Source organism: Sorex araneus, chromosome 11, assembly GCF_027595985.1.
Source record: "Sorex araneus isolate mSorAra2 chromosome 11, mSorAra2.pri, whole genome shotgun sequence".
In the NCBI taxonomy this organism is placed as follows: Eukaryota; Metazoa; Chordata; class Mammalia; order Eulipotyphla; family Soricidae; genus Sorex; species Sorex araneus.
The window spans coordinates 35,322,594-35,337,769 of NC_073312.1; the positions used below are offsets into that span (position 1 = coordinate 35,322,594).

The window sequence follows — 15,176 nt, forward strand, 5'->3', positions numbered from 1 at the left end:
GAAACAGAGCTGAGTTAGTTTGACCTCCAATTTTTTTTTTTTTTTTTAGTGGAGGGAAAACACCTGGCAGTGCTCTGGGCTTAATCTTGGCTCAGGGATCATTCCTGGTGGACTTGGCAAACTATATGAAATACTAAGGATAAAACAAGGTGGACAACATGCAAGGAAAATACACTACCCACTGTGCTATCTCTCTGGCCCCACAAACTCCAATTCTATCAGGATATGAAGGCTAGGCTTTTCTACCTGGCACTGTGGAAAGGGAAGGCCTACTAGACTTTCTGATTTCTTTATTCAACTGTTTATCCAGTGAATATTATGCCAGCTAATAAACATGCACACTTATAAACTGTAAGTCATTTTATTTGAAATCATGGAGACGTGAAATTAAATGGTAGATGCAATGAAATTTTAAGGTTAATTACTGACAACATTCTCTTATCAAAACCATCTTCAACCTGGAAAAGAGATATGGTTTCCTTCTTTTCCAATTCTTAAATATATCCTCAAGTTAAATTTATTCAGAAGTCTCAGGTATAGCTCAGTGGAAAAGCACCTACAAGTGTAAGGTTGCATATTTGATTCCTAGCACCACTTCACACGAGCCATGCTCTGTGTGTGCAAGCATAACCAAGTATACAACCCCTGCAAGCACCACAACCCAGTAAGTGCTACAATTAAGTATGTTGCAGCCTTGAATCATGGGAACAACAAAAAGGGAAAACAATGACAACTTAAACATAAGTTTATTTTAATGTTTCGATTTCTGAGCCAGGCTGGAGTGATAGTGCAGTGGGTAGGGCTTTCGCTTTGCATGTGGTCGATCTGAGTTCAATTCCTTCACCCCTTTCGGAGAGGCTGGCAAGCTACCCGTGGCATATTCGATATGCCCCAAACAGTAACAACAAGTCTCACAATGGAGACATTACTGGTGTCCGCTTGAGCAAATCAAAGAGCAATGGGATGGCAGTGACAGTGACAGTCACAGATTTCTGATCCACACCCACCAGTGCTCAAAGCTTATCCCTGGATGGATCTGTGATCAGGGATCACTACTGGCAGATTCTGGGAAACTCTGTGATGTCAAGGATCAAACCTTGCTTGGCTGTATGCAAGGCAAACACCTTTCCCTGATGTATCGAATATCCAGTCCTTAAGTCTAAAAAAAAAAAAAAACAATGTATTTGCTAAACTATCATGAATAAGTACTTATTGGGTTTCTAGATGTGCATGGCATATGGAAAGATATACAGTTAAGTGGCATACTTTTACACTCCCAGAGTTTAGAAGAGGCCCACATATAGCCAAATGCTAAGAACCATTCTCTCCACTTATGGGAGCTCCTTCTAATTTGGGGCCCTTCATGTTAGGACTCCTAGCTCTAATGCCGGTCCTGACTTCTGGACAAACTATCTCACTGTTCTTAGTTTCCTCTGTCAAGGTATTGACAGAAAAGGAATGGACAGTGTCGAGCAATTTCCAAGGCCCCTACTTGCTTTAAAACTCTACTACCTTTGAATTCACTCTCAAAAGATTATACTTTGATTTGTGAGGGTGAAGGAGGGAGGGGAGTGGTGGTGGTTGGACCACACCCAGCAGTCCTTAGGGCTTATTCTTGGCTTTGTGTTAAGGGATCACTTGTGGTGGGATTGGGGTACACGGGTTGTCCAGGATTAAACCTGGCTCCTCTGAGTGCAAAGCAAGCACTTTACTAGCTATATTCTCTCTCTGGTCCCAGTGCTTTTGAAAGTGATCACAGCTATTATTTGAGACAGAAAACTATTGGATACCCACTCTTCATTGGTAGCAACTTAGGATGAGCTGAGTTTTGAAGATACTGCTACAGGACTAAAGGTGATGGATATGCCACCAAAGTTTACTATTCAGAGCAATATAAGGTTTACTAAGTTTATCCTCTAAAAAGGTTACTATTTAACAGTATATTTAATATACCATTATTATAACAATATATTTAATATACTATTAAACAGTATATTTAAATTCTTCCATTATATATTTGATATAACTTTTCCGCAACTAATCTGTTTAAAATGTAATTCAAAAGCATGTCTTCTATAGATTCTTCTTTAATTCTTCATGATTAAGTTACTGACATTAATCAGACTTACTAATATTAATCATTAAGGCCTCTGCGTAGATGCAAATCTTGTATTCATTTAGCTAAATGAATACTTCACATTAAGCACTGGCTACATTTGATCCTCCAAAACTACGGCGAAATTTGAGCTGTAGAAGCAATGTGGAGAGAAGGATATAGAAGCCATTTGAAAAACTGGAGTGAAAACACATAGTACTGTGAGAAATTGACTCGACTGATTTCAATTTTTGTTTCGTTCTGGGGCCACATCCAGGGCTCTACTCTCAGGGATCACTTCTTGTGGACCCATGGAACCATATGGGGTGCTGGAGACAGAACCCAGGTTAACCCCGTGTAAGGCAAACACCCTACTCTCTCTCTGTGCTTGGCTAATTTCAACTTTTTTTTTCAACTAGCACAGATAATATTTTTAATAATCCACTGACTTACACAGCAACACACTTTGTCCTCAGGAGGCACCACATGCCTTATAATTCTTCCAACAGAGCATCTTAAAATATGATGTTCAAACTCGTCTTGTACTGTAAGCTAACTGAAGAGAAAAATCAAAAGGGAAAGAAAATAAGAAGAAAAAAAAAGAACTTTGCCACCTTATTGCCTTGGTCACAAAAGGCATTGCATTCCACAACTGTCAAAGGCAATCTTACAAAAGATCATAACAATGGAATCAATTCCTTCACTACTCTACAAAGACCCCTCTCAGAGAGCCCAGCAAGCTACCCAGAGTATTAGATATGCCAAAAACAGTAACAACAAGTATCACAATGGAGACGTTACTGGTGCCGGCTTGAGCAAATCTATGAACGGGAAGACAGTGCTATCTACAAAGAGAGCCCAAAATATGCCAGGCACTGTTCTAGGTGCTGGAGTTTCAAAGCGCTGAGCAAAAAGAAATCGCTTCTAAGAGTGGTGCTTACACATTCTAAAGCTGAGACAAAAGCCTAGAAATCATTCCAGAACAGTGTCCCTCCTCTGACCTCCCCCTCACCTCCCTCACCCCCCCCCCACACACACCCAGTCAAGAACATCATAGCATTATGGGGTGGTTCTTAGACTGAAGAATGAAAATTTTCTTGATGAGACCAAGAAGGCCGGAACAGGTGCCACGGGAGGTGAGGCCCTTAAGATAAGAAAACTTTAACTCCGAATCCTACAACTGTGGGGTAGGCCAAGGTTAAGTCCAGATAAAGTCCTGCAGCGAATTAGATTCCTTTCAGGATAAGCTTTTGGAAAACGTCCCACTCCCCACCTCCTCCAAATCTAAGTCTTTACTAAGTAGGATTCCTCTGCTTCGAAGTCACTTTTTTTCTTTTAAACGCACTGACTTCGAAAGTTTCTGCTAATTACTTTAGCTGTACTTTAAGTAGAGGCAATTACGAGGGTTTCAACCTTTTCACTTGACACCGTTCAAAATTCTGAATGAAACAGGCCAACCCGACCCTGTGCGAATCAGCGTTTCTCCACCTACTCGTGAGAACAGCCAGGTGGAAACTTGCAGCCCTTCCAAGAGCATGAAACAGGCCGAGGGAAATCCAAGGAGAGGGGGCTGGGGGTGCCTGCCCACCCCCCTACCAACCCCGCAGAGTTCCCCCAAATTGTAAAAGGAGGAGCCCAGGGTACGCCTTCGCCCTCTGCCACTCCCTCCCCACCGCCCCTGCAGGCGTCATCGCGGCCGGAGGGCCGCTGTCCCCAGATCCGAGGCACCCGGCGAGGAAGCGCGCGTGCGGACCCCGCGTGAATCATGGGCGCCCGATCCGTGGGGCGATGATTCATTCGCTGCCACCCGTTCCGGGCGTACTCTGCCGGCCGCACACGCAGTTTCCTTAATATTAAACAAATGTGGCAAAGTACAGGCTCCCGGAACCACGACCGTGTGGACCCCGGCAGCGCGGCCGAGAGGAAGTGGCCCGTTGCGGCCGCAGCCCGAGCGTTCCCGGGCCGGGGCGGAGGGGCGGCTGGCACGTCCGGCCTCCCGGGCGAACACTCCCCATCACCCCTACCCGCGTCCCCCACGCTCCCGGCACGCGCGAGGGCGGCTCCCGCCGGTGGGGCGCGGAGGGCGCACAGGTGGGTCGGCGCGGTCCCCCGCCCCAGGCCGGCGCGCCGCCCGCTGGCCCCTCGCCGTCGCCGTGACATCTTATATAAGAACCCGAGCTCATCAAAACGGAAGCGGCGCGCGCCGCCCGCTCCCGAGCCCCGCTCCCCGCCGCGCCGCGAGGTTCATGCCTCCGGCCCCCACCGGGCTCCCGGCGCTCGGCTCCCGGGCGGGGGAAGGGCTCGAGCGCCGCCGCGGCTCGTCCCTCCGCGCCCCAGGCGCTGCCGTGGCCGGTCCCCGTCAGGAAGCCGCGAGCGTCACCAACTGCGTCAGCTTCTTCGAACACATTTCACGGTCTCTCCCTCCAGCCCGGGAGCCCGCGGCTCGGGCGACGGCGGGGCCGGGGCCGCCCGGAGCCCGGGTGGGGAGGAGAAAGTTCCTGGGGGCCCTCCCCTCTCGCGCCCCGCGCCCGGCCCCGCCGCGCCTCCCAGCCCCGCTCCGCACGCCGCCCTCCTGCCCGCACCCCCCGACAGGTTGGGCAACTTGGGAACCCCCGTTAATAAAACGCTTTCCCGCCCCCCCACCCCCCGCTCCGATCCCGCTCGCCCGCGCACAGCCTCCAGGCGCGCTGGAGGGGTGGGGGAGGTGGGGGCCTCCCCGCCCTCGACCCAGCGGCAAAGAGCGACGCTAGAAAGTTCCCCGGGCCGCGCCGGCGGGGAAAGCGCCCGCGCCCCGGCGCATCGCCCTTACCTTGCTCCCGAGAGGCCACGATCCGGAGGGGCGGCGCGGGGCGCGTGGTGCGCGAGCGCGCGCGCGTGGGGCGGTAGGTGAGGGAGCCCGCGCAGGCGGGGGCGGGGCGGGGCAGGGCGGCGCGGGGTGCGAGCCGCACGGGGCGGGGGGGCAGGGCGGGCTCGGCGGGCGCGCGGAGCGGCGGGCGGGCGCAGCGAGAGCCGGCGGCGGCGGCGGCGGCGGCGGCGGGCGCGGGGCGAGCGCGCCGAGGGGGCGGAGGAGTTGCCGTGGGTTTGTTTACGCATTGCTGCCCGGCTCGGGGCACAGCCCGCACTCCCTGATTGGACACAAACTGGGGCACAGCCTCTCGCCGCCGCCCGCCAGGCCTCTTCGAGCCACGGCCGCTGCCGCCGCCGCCGCGCCGCTCCCGGAGCGCCCTGCCCTACACGGCCCGCCGCGGCGCCCGGGTCCGGAGGGGACGAGCGGCGGCCACTGCCCCGGGACGGCCGTGGAGCCGCACATTGGCTCAGAGCTAGCCATCGCCCACCTGTAGTGGCCCGATCTTGGCTAGGAGACGTTCGAAACTTCGGGGAGACTTCGTTGCATCGGGCCAAGGAAGGAGTCTCCCCCCCAACACACACCCCAAATGAGGAAAGCGTGCCCTTGAATGAATGAAAAAAAGCAGCTCTGCTGCTATGTAGAGGCCCCTTTGGCAATGGTCAAGCTTAGGCCTACAGAAAAGACCCCGCGTCCCCTGCCCCGTCCCGACCCCACAGCTCAAGGTTCATTCTGAACCTGATCGCTTAGCTTCAGCGCAGCACTCAAAAGTTGACATCTCCGAAGTGACCTTGCCACATGGCCCTCTGCGTCACAGAGTACCCCATTGTCCAATGCTCATTCATAAGGTCAGTGAGAACAGACATTCCGGCTGCTTTTATCCTTTCACAACTGATTTTTTTTCCTGCCCTGCTATTTGCCAGAAAACCACATCTATTAGGTCCTGCCACCTGTCAGAACCTTATACCCATCTCTGCAACCTCTCCCTGCGGAATTCCCTTTGTGGCTAGCCAAAGTCTCACTGGAGTAGGGCCCCTGCACCGTGAATTCTTTATGAAAGGAAAGTTATTTTTAACAGAGGCCTGAGGATGGGAGAGATTGAAGCTGTTAGAATAAAATTGTTTCTATGTCTTTGTCGGTCTGCTCAGCACTGGTAAAACCCACTGGAGTCTCTATCAAGTGGGAGATCATGCATAAAAAACATTTTGCAAAATGCTAACTTTCCCCAAACTGAGACTTCGCTCTGTTTCTCCTGTGCTGCCTCCCCACCATGCCTCATCCTGTGTCCCCTACTCATTGTGAGAATTGAATTCTCCTTGGCGGAACAGGACAGAGATGTTCCTTAGCCAACACTGAACATGATCAAAGTGGATATAGTCATTTGTATATAGAGATATATAAAGATAGACATAACAGACATAACCCCAGTCATTTTACAGATAATTCCTAGGCTAAAAGTCCCTCAACTCTGACAGCAAGTGTGAACTTCCCACTCTCCAAGTATTGGAAAAGGGGACTCAGGCCCTTCTGACTCTTAGGCTGGCTGGATTCCATTCTCTCTCTAAATGTGTTGCTTCCAGTCACACTGAGAAAGCTGTCTTTGAGGGTAAATCTAAGTGAAAGTAGTTTTCTTTCCCAGATAATTCAATAGTGATAATTTAATGCAGTGTATTCATTACAAAGGTGTTGAAAAAGCTGGAAGTGCAATCAGGAGGAAGGTGAGACCCTCCTGAGATTAGCAACTGCTGGGTACATGTCTTCTATGCCTACAGGGTCAGAGGGAGGAGACCAGTGAAGGGGTAATGCTGTTGGGGCAGCAATCATGAAAGAAGTGTAACTACTGCTAGAGACACTCCCCAAAGTGAAGAGAAGGAGGTATAATGCCTGGCATCTCGCTTCCTCCCACCTCAGGCTTACCCAGTGGTAAAAAAGCAGTAGTAGACAAAGGAAGGAATGACAGAGGGCAGGAGGGCAAAGCCCTTAGAATAGTGAGAAAGGAAAATGGATCTGAGTGTACAGTGGCAAGTAGCACTCCAGGCTTGGGTGCTGCACCTGTTTCTTCTGGAATGCTGTTCTGCAAGGAAGCACAAACTTTTTCTTTCTAAAGCCTAGAATTTCCTTTTCTTTTCCCTTTGTGTCTTTTTGCTTCCATTTCTCCTTATATTCGCTTCTTGATCACGATTCAATTACAGTTCCCTTCTCTCTTTTCTCTGTCACTGGCGTAAGAGTTTCTATTGAGTTCCTGTCATTTTCTGATCTCTCTTCCCCTGCCCTCCTGGTCCGCCACCATCCCCTCAGTCATTTCTAAGATCTGCTTATCTTACCCATTTTTTTCTGGTAAGGATGGTCTTACTTAGTTTTTTTTTTTTTTTTAGTGGTCTTACTTAGTTTGAAGGAGATGAACTGGTCCCAAAAGAAGTTGATAAGACTAGAAACTCCCATGTTGTTTCCCCTTTTGACATGTTGCTAGACACTTCACATTGTTTTATTCCCTTTACTCTTCACCTCATAAATCCTAACGAACCACAGAGAAACTTTTGCTGATGTAGGTAACAACAAAATTAACATGAAAGTTCTCTTCATGTTTAAGTGCCTTTCTTACATCTTTGCATTATTTTTCCTTTTATTAACACATATATTTCTCCCAAATCCCAATTCCAAATGTTCTTGCAGATTTCCACTTTAAATCTTTGATGATCGGAGATAGTTATTTGGAGGAGATGGCATTTGAGCTGACCTTTGAACAATGGGTAAAATTTCAACAAAGATTGAGGAAGGTCACTCTGGTGGGACAGTGAATAGTAATATAGTCCAAATTTGCTGGGACACAAAGAACAACTAGAAAATGAGACCATATTTCATATATTTATCTTCAGATCTGTTTTCCGAGACTGACTGCTCAAAAACAGTTTAATCCTAAGTATATCAAGTATATCAGGTATAGGTGTAATTACATAAATAGACTCATGACATCTTAAAACTCCTATCCCTAAAAAAAGTATATACATTGTCTGACTTCACATGTCTGAGTTAGAGGACTGATGCATAGATCACTGAAGTTTTATGCTAGTTAAACATGGGTATTACCTGAATTCCTATCCCTACTTTGAAAAACAATCGGGTAATAGGTTATATGGCCTTGATCTCATCTGTAAAATAGGTGAACAGTAAAAAAATCTACCTTGATGGGTTTTAGTGAAAATTAAGTGCTTTTATATGTAAAATATTTAGCATGGTGCCTAGTCAGTCTTTCAGTTTGGGCAATGCTCAGGGCTTACTCCTGGCTCTGCTCTCAGAAATCACTCCTGGTGGTGCTTGTGGGACCATATGGGATGCCAGGGATCAAACCCAGGCAGGTACCCTACCCGATATACTATATCTTTCCAAGCCCATGAGTATTCTTTCTATTACTAGAAGTTTTATGTCTATTACTATGGTGTTTTTTCAGTGTCACCTATGAAAATATGGTATTTCTCTGGCCTGCTTACAGAAGTTCTCTGTTAGTTGTTTAGCTCCCATTCCTCTCTATTTCTTACTGTCTTCTCTGCCACCAGCCACAGTAATCCGTTGAAGTACTGGGGGAAGACAGACACATGAAAAATGAACAATGGACTTGTAATACAGTTAATGATATTGCTTACAAATTCTAAGATAGTCAAATTTTACTAATTAAAATTTCAAAAGGCCCACAATAATCAAATTAAAGGGGTTTTAATTATGTCATTCCATGGCCTACAGAGTGCCAAATCTACCAACTTTCAATTTTATTAGTTCTCAGGGGAATTTCCTGGAGCCAGGGAAAATCTTTCATTGAGCACCAGTAAAATTAATGATAGAAGAGAATCTCTGTCCTCCACTTTTCTTCCTGAAGCCCATATTTTATGCAGTCTCAGAATCTTTGTGCATCCACACCCCATCTTGAGGCAATGAACACAATTTTTTTTAACCTTTTGGTCTCGAGAACTGAGCTCAGTGTCTGGGGCCTAACAGGCACTCACATGTTGAGCAATACCACACATACCAAAAAGATCCCTCCTCCGCCTTCCCATCTTGACAGTTGACTGTTCTTAGATAGTTGTCAGTCTGTTACAGGATTCACCAGAAAGCTTGACAACAGATGAATGGGAAATAAATGTGCATTTCAGAACACAAAGTACATTCAAAGGGGTTTATTTTAACGGTGTAAACTAAGGCAGTATTTTAAGAGGGCCAGGAAGACATTTTTGGGGCAGCTGGACTTTCCTAACACCTTCACTTCACACCACACAAACTGAGGCTTATCTCTCCTATAAATAAAGGCTATTTGACTTGCATTGTTACACATTTTACTTTAGATTTCTTAAGTTAATGTGTAGATGGCCTTCATTCCCCATATGGCTACTTTAATTTTCTGCTTAGGTCATTTCTTTAAAGGTACAGATTTCTTTACTTAAAACAAAAAAAAAATCAGATCCACAGAGATATCTCAAAGCCTGGAATGCATGCACAAAACTTAGGTTCAATACCCGGTCCCACATGTCTCCCAACTCCAGAAATTCAAGGTGTAACCCTGGTAGATCCCAGTTTTACTAGCCTGCATAGCACAATATTGCTGGATAAAGCACCAAAAGTATTAGAAGGAGCATTGTTGGGGGTGTCCCCAGAGCCCTCAAGCATTTATGAGAGGAAGCTTCTAAAAATGTCATCTTTTCATCCTAGGTTTCTCCTTTACTTCCAAAGCAGACTTGTGATCTTAATCATTCATTCTGATCACTCACTCTTCAACATCTTAGCTCTTTCTTCAACTTCCAACTCCCTTGTATGCTTCCTCTAGGAAACTGGAAGGGATTAAAAGGATTGATTCTACATCAACTCTTCATTTTATACCAGAGGAAACTGGAGCACAGAGATGTAAATGGTAGAATCTTGAGTTCCCAGAACATTCATCACCTACAGAGGAGCACTTCACTAAAGCACCAAAAAATGAACTCCCCATTACCAAGTTCCCATCCATGGCAAATTCCCATTTCTGGCTATCATCAACGTCTTTGGGCCCCCATGAGATTAAAATATATGTTTCTGACTCATAGGAGTATTTGAGAACTACATGGCACTATTTCTATTAATTCCCTCAAATGAATACTTCATATTGCCCCTAGAATTATTATTATATGTTATTATATGAGACAACTAACTTCTAGGGAACTTAAGATATTTTCCCAAGATCAACCTGTATTGAACTGAGATTCAAAATGGAGGAATTCAACCCCCTCGAACCTGTATGCCACAGACTTTAACATAGTAGTTATTTATTGACAGTATTAGCACCTCAAGAGAAAAGAAAACTTTTTCTCTGTTTTCTTTCAATATTTCTTTCCGAAGAGGAGTCTTCATATCACTATATGAAGAGTTGAATAATTCATAAAAATTTGTTTTACTGGTTACAACTTAGTTTTGCTTCCCAAAGACAGGTAAAATAGGATTCTTGCACTGCTTATGCCCTATAGTCACCCTGGCTGGCCCTTCCTCCCCCTACTTTGTTTTCTATAAAATACTTAATAAAACAGAACTTACAAAGAATGGTGCCCAGTGACAGGCCAAGGCTTTGTTCTCTGATTGTCCTCAGTGTTTGTTTGTTTGTTTTGATTTGGGTTTTATTTTTTTTTTAGACTTTTTCAAGGACAGAACTGAAGCATTCTCTGTGTATATCTCTGTTTTTCTGTCTCAGAAAACAATTCAAGAAAGAAAATCTTCCCAGTGTCTTCCCAGGAAATAATTCTTTTGGTCTCAAGTATAGTATTTTGTTTCCTCTCCTTAGGGAACCCTTTGTACCATGATCATCAAATGGTCTGATTTAACTGTCTTCTTCCCTTTGATGATGCTAAAAGTGCAACAAAAGCCTTCATTACTGGGTTTGAAGTCCCTTTCCAGGTGTCATGTTTTCCTCCTTGGTAGTGGGGATTTTTTGCATTATACTCTACACACCCTCCTTTCCCTCATTATACTCTACACACCCATGCCATCCTTAATTATGTGTTTCCCCCAAGCATCTTATTTATATTTGAACATCTGCTATTTTTCATTCATAGCAAAAATCGACCTTGACCTTCCAATAATGAGATTGTCATAGATCCTAAATCTTACCATGAGAAAGCCAGAAGAATTTTCTAGAAAAATTGTAAGTCAACTCTGACCTCATATGTAAATTGACACGAGTTCAGCTCCTATAGTAATTTCAACTATCTTGTTCTCTTTTACACAAAGTGTAGGGTCAAGAAAATTAATGATAATTGTACTAATGACAACTGGCGATTTTGAATGGAGCCTGACATTAGGTTAGCAGCTTTACATGCACTCTAGATACTATTTCTATTTTATATATGAGGAAACCAAAATGAACTTAAGTCACTTTGTTCAAGAAGATCCCAGTTAAAGAGGGGAGTCTGGGATGGGACTTAACTCTTAACGATTGAACAATACTTGCCCTCCCTGCCAGTGATAGTTCTATTTCTTCATGCTGTGCCCCAAACAGAATCTTTGAAAAGTAGAAGACACTGGGTCCAGGTCAGTGCATGACATACCCGTGGGTGTGCTCTAGGTAAAACTGTGAAAAGAAAGATGAAATAAATCTTATGTCCCTCTCTCACTAGCCAAATGGCAACTTGCTCTAGCCACCATTTGACCTCTTTCACATGGATTTCTCATCAGTATCTTTGATAGGGGCACGAAGTGGCTTAGAGGTCCTAGTCCTTATCCCAAATGGGGGGAATCTCCCTCAACATATTCACTCTGCCTTCAAACAACTGTCCTAGATCTAGTGAATTAAATCTTCACCTAATGGTCAGTCCACCGGTAAGCAAGAAAGCGCTTTGGTGGGTAGTGTGAGCTAATTTGGTTAGACAGTGTTCTAAACCTTAGCCCGAGAGCGTTTGGGGGACAGGGAGGACATTTTAAGAATAACTGCTACACTTAGTGCGGAGAAGGGGCGCGAGGAAGATTGTGATGCATCCGCGAGCACCAACAGCACAGTTGGGAGCGTATTCCCTCCTGAAAGCGACCAGAAACATCTCCTGGATGTCTGAATATCTGGCAAGGACTTTCATGAAAGTGTTTCTTTCTATGACCTTGGCTTCTGTGGTGGTCCGCCTTAGCAGCTGTCCCAATTTAGCAGCCCGTTGGAGCCTGTTTATCTCTCGGGGTCTCGCTCTAAACGTCAGGATGTCAGATTCAAGTAGGTCTGCAGAGAACCCCCATGTGAAAGCCCGGACTTCTCCATACCCTGGTTCGAGAGTGGAGCGCAGCCAGGTGCCAGATGATAAAGTGAGCTGGCAGGTTGAATGGCCAGAGTACAACCCTGTCCAGTACACTGCCCACTCTGTCATGGCTGGGCCCGGATGGGCAGACCCCCCAGTGGGTACGAGCAATTTCTCTCCGAAATTCAATGAAAAGGACGGGCCTGTCGAGAGAAGAAGTCAGAACGGATTGTACCAGATCGAAGACGGTAAACCCCAAAATCCCGCAGGACGGACAGGAATGGTTGGCCGCGGGCTTCTGGGGCGCTGGGGTCCCAATCATGCCGCAGACCCCATCCTAACCAGGTGGAAAAAAGACAGCAAGGGGAATGGAACTACTCACCCTGAGTCTGGGAGACGCATCCTGCAATTTGTAGCCATCAAAAGGAAGGACTGTGGGGAATGGGCAATTCCCGGGGGCATGGTGGATCCTGGGGAGAAGATTAGTTCCACCTTGAAGAGAGAATTTTGTGAGGAAGCCTTGAACTCTTTGCAGAAATCCGGAGCAGAAAAGAAGGAGTTGAATAAACAACTGCACAAACTCTTCAGCCAGGAGCACTTTGTAGTCTATAGAGGCTATGTGGACGATCCTCGGAACACAGACAATGCATGGATAGAGACAGAGGCTGTAAACTTCCACGATGAAACGGGGGAAATCCTGGACCATCTTCCTCTGCAAGCTGGTGATGATGCCCAGAAAGTGAAATGGGTGGACATTAATGAAAAACTTGAACTTTATGCCAGTCACTCGCAGTTCATTCAACATGTGGCTAATGTTCGTGGTGCCCACTGGAGTGAGAAATGGGAACAATGATTGTCCTTAGGGGTGTTTTACCACATCATCTGACCCAAAGGTCTTCCAATGAAAAGAGGCAAGTGAGAAGCAAACAGAAGTTCCACTAGACAGGAAAGGAACCACAATTTCTTTGGTTATTTCCAAAAGTGTTCAAGATATAAGATTTTGTGTCAAGGAATAATCATATTAAACAAATAAGGAAGGACAGAATCACAAACTTTTCAGTTTTCCAATTGCAAAAATGAAGAGCATGGTCTCATGTTGTATACATGGCTTTAACCAAAGACTACAAGTGTTCTCTGAAGAATTATAGATTAATAGAGACCACTTTTATTTATTAAAAAACAAAGATAATTTATCAACCAATCATTTCTCCTAATGTGTCAGATTGTGGTCTACTGTATAATATAATGGGGGATATTAATTTTTCAAATTTAAATTTATGTGCTATTATATTCATTGCATTAAGCAGGAGCCCTCTGTTGTTATTTTTAGAGCCTTCAGTTTTGTGGGAAGAGTTTAATTTTCTTTTAGTTCATAAAGGTAAAGTATGTAGGAACCATAAAAATATATGCAACAATAAAATGAACTTAATATAAAACCCTGTGCTTTTAAGAATTTTGTATAAATAAAAGAACTAATTGTAAAAAACTAAAGCGTGCCAAGGGGTGTGTGCACTCACGGGCTCTCTGAGCGGCTCTGTCTCACTGCCCACGTTTGGTGCTCTGGAACCGCTGTGTGTGCTGTCGGTCAAGGGCAGGCGGTGGAAGGAAGAAGGCCAAACTGGTTGCTCCATCAGCTTATTTTATTCTCTCTCTCTGCTTCTTCCAAGTCGGCCCCCCCCCTTTGCCCCACAGCCTTAGATTATATAGCAAATTACATAGGGCGGTAGCACAAAGGTAGGTTTAACATCAACAAATCAACAAAGAAGGGTAAGACCATTTCTTGAGATTAACAAAATCTCATCTAAGGAAATCTCATCTAAGGAGATCCACTCAAGGAAGTGATTCCAAACAAGGGTGTGTCAGGGTGTGAACTAGTAATCTGCTTAAATAGTTACAGTAAATCTACTTCTAATATTTCTAGCAATGTCATTCTGTATGAGCACAGTAAGAGATATAAAGTTTGGTTCTTCCTGAGGACATCTCTCTATACAGTCCTCAGGCCAGGTTAATCTTTCTAACCCCAGCAGAGTCCTAGTCTCGTCATTACCTTTGGATCATGACAGCATTGTCCATGATCATGCCCTCAACTTATAGTTGAGTATTGTGGTGCTTTGGCCTGGCCTATCTCGATGCAGGGTAGCACATAACTCACTGCTTGCCCTGGATCCATCCTGTCCCTCGTCGAGACCCTGCTTTGGGGGTGTTAGAAACTGAGGGCAACTGAGTTAAGAAAGCAGATGCCCAGGAGTAAATATTATTGGAGTCAATCAACTCCCAAGTTACAAGCACAATATTGTCTTCCTGTGTCCATACAGAAAGGACATTCCTTTAAGGTAAACTATGTTCCCTAACGCAAGGCTAAAAGGACAAACCCCATGTTATCCTACACTAATCTCAGGACACTTGCTTCCTCTCAACTCAGAAAATTCCACAAATATGAATTCTGCCATGAAGTTTTTTAAATCAAAATATGTATGTAACTCTTGTCTAATAAAATATTTGTATACCTATTTTCTTCAAAAAACTAAGCAAAACAACAAACCAAAACAAACATGGTACATAGATGGGAAACTTAGGTATTTGTATTCAGTTTGCAAACATGGAGATGGTCCCCTGACAATTAAGAGTATGGAGATTTCAATAGCAGTAAGTAGATCATAAAAATGTTTCTTTCCATTCTCATCACCTAAAATAAGCCAGTTAACTTTATTTGCATGAAACAATCAAAGAAACTCAAATTACTACAGTGAGAATTTCAATGATGAAGGGCAAAGATTATTGCTAGAATTGACCACTTCGTGTGTTTGACACTAATAAGAGTGGATTTTTTTTGTTTGTTTGTTTTTGGGTCACACCCAGCAATGCACAGGGGTTACTCCTGGTTCATGCACTCAGGAATTACTCCTGGCGGTGCTCAGGGGACCATATGGGATGCTGGGATTCGAACCCGGGTCAGCCACATGTAAGGCAAATGCCCTACCCACTGTGCTATTGCTCCAGCCCC

General features: G+C 45.2%; 2 protein-coding genes across 3 annotated transcripts in view; one reads left to right on the forward strand and one right to left on the reverse strand.

The window, feature by feature from the left end:
- PCGF5 (polycomb group ring finger 5) overlaps positions 1–5,040 on the reverse strand; it is a 110,377-nt gene extending 105,337 nt beyond the window's left edge. The window contains exon 1 of one of the 2 annotated variants that reach the window (XM_055118925.1): positions 4,905–5,040. The gene's annotated coding sequence lies outside the window, so the exon portion shown is untranslated. Of the gene's footprint in view, positions 1–2,548; positions 2,869–4,904 lie in introns of those variants that run through there. The other variant, XM_055118926.1, reaches the window with a different exon arrangement.
- Positions 5,041–12,122: 7,082 nt separating this feature from the next.
- Positions 12,123–13,025, forward strand: LOC101546109 (ADP-ribose pyrophosphatase, mitochondrial-like). Its single transcript, XM_055118662.1, has one exon. It carries the CDS (start codon positions 12,138–12,140, stop codon positions 13,023–13,025), a length of 888 nt encoding a protein of 295 aa, XP_054974637.1. The 5' UTR covers positions 12,123–12,137.
- The last annotated feature ends 2,151 nt before the right edge of the window (positions 13,026–15,176 follow it).

Bases quoted from the DNA above. Each gene is read 5' to 3' on its own strand.
- LOC101546109 (XM_055118662.1), top strand. From the start codon at position 12,138: ATGTCAGATTCAAGTAGGTCTGCAGAGAACCCCCATGTGAAAGCCCGG.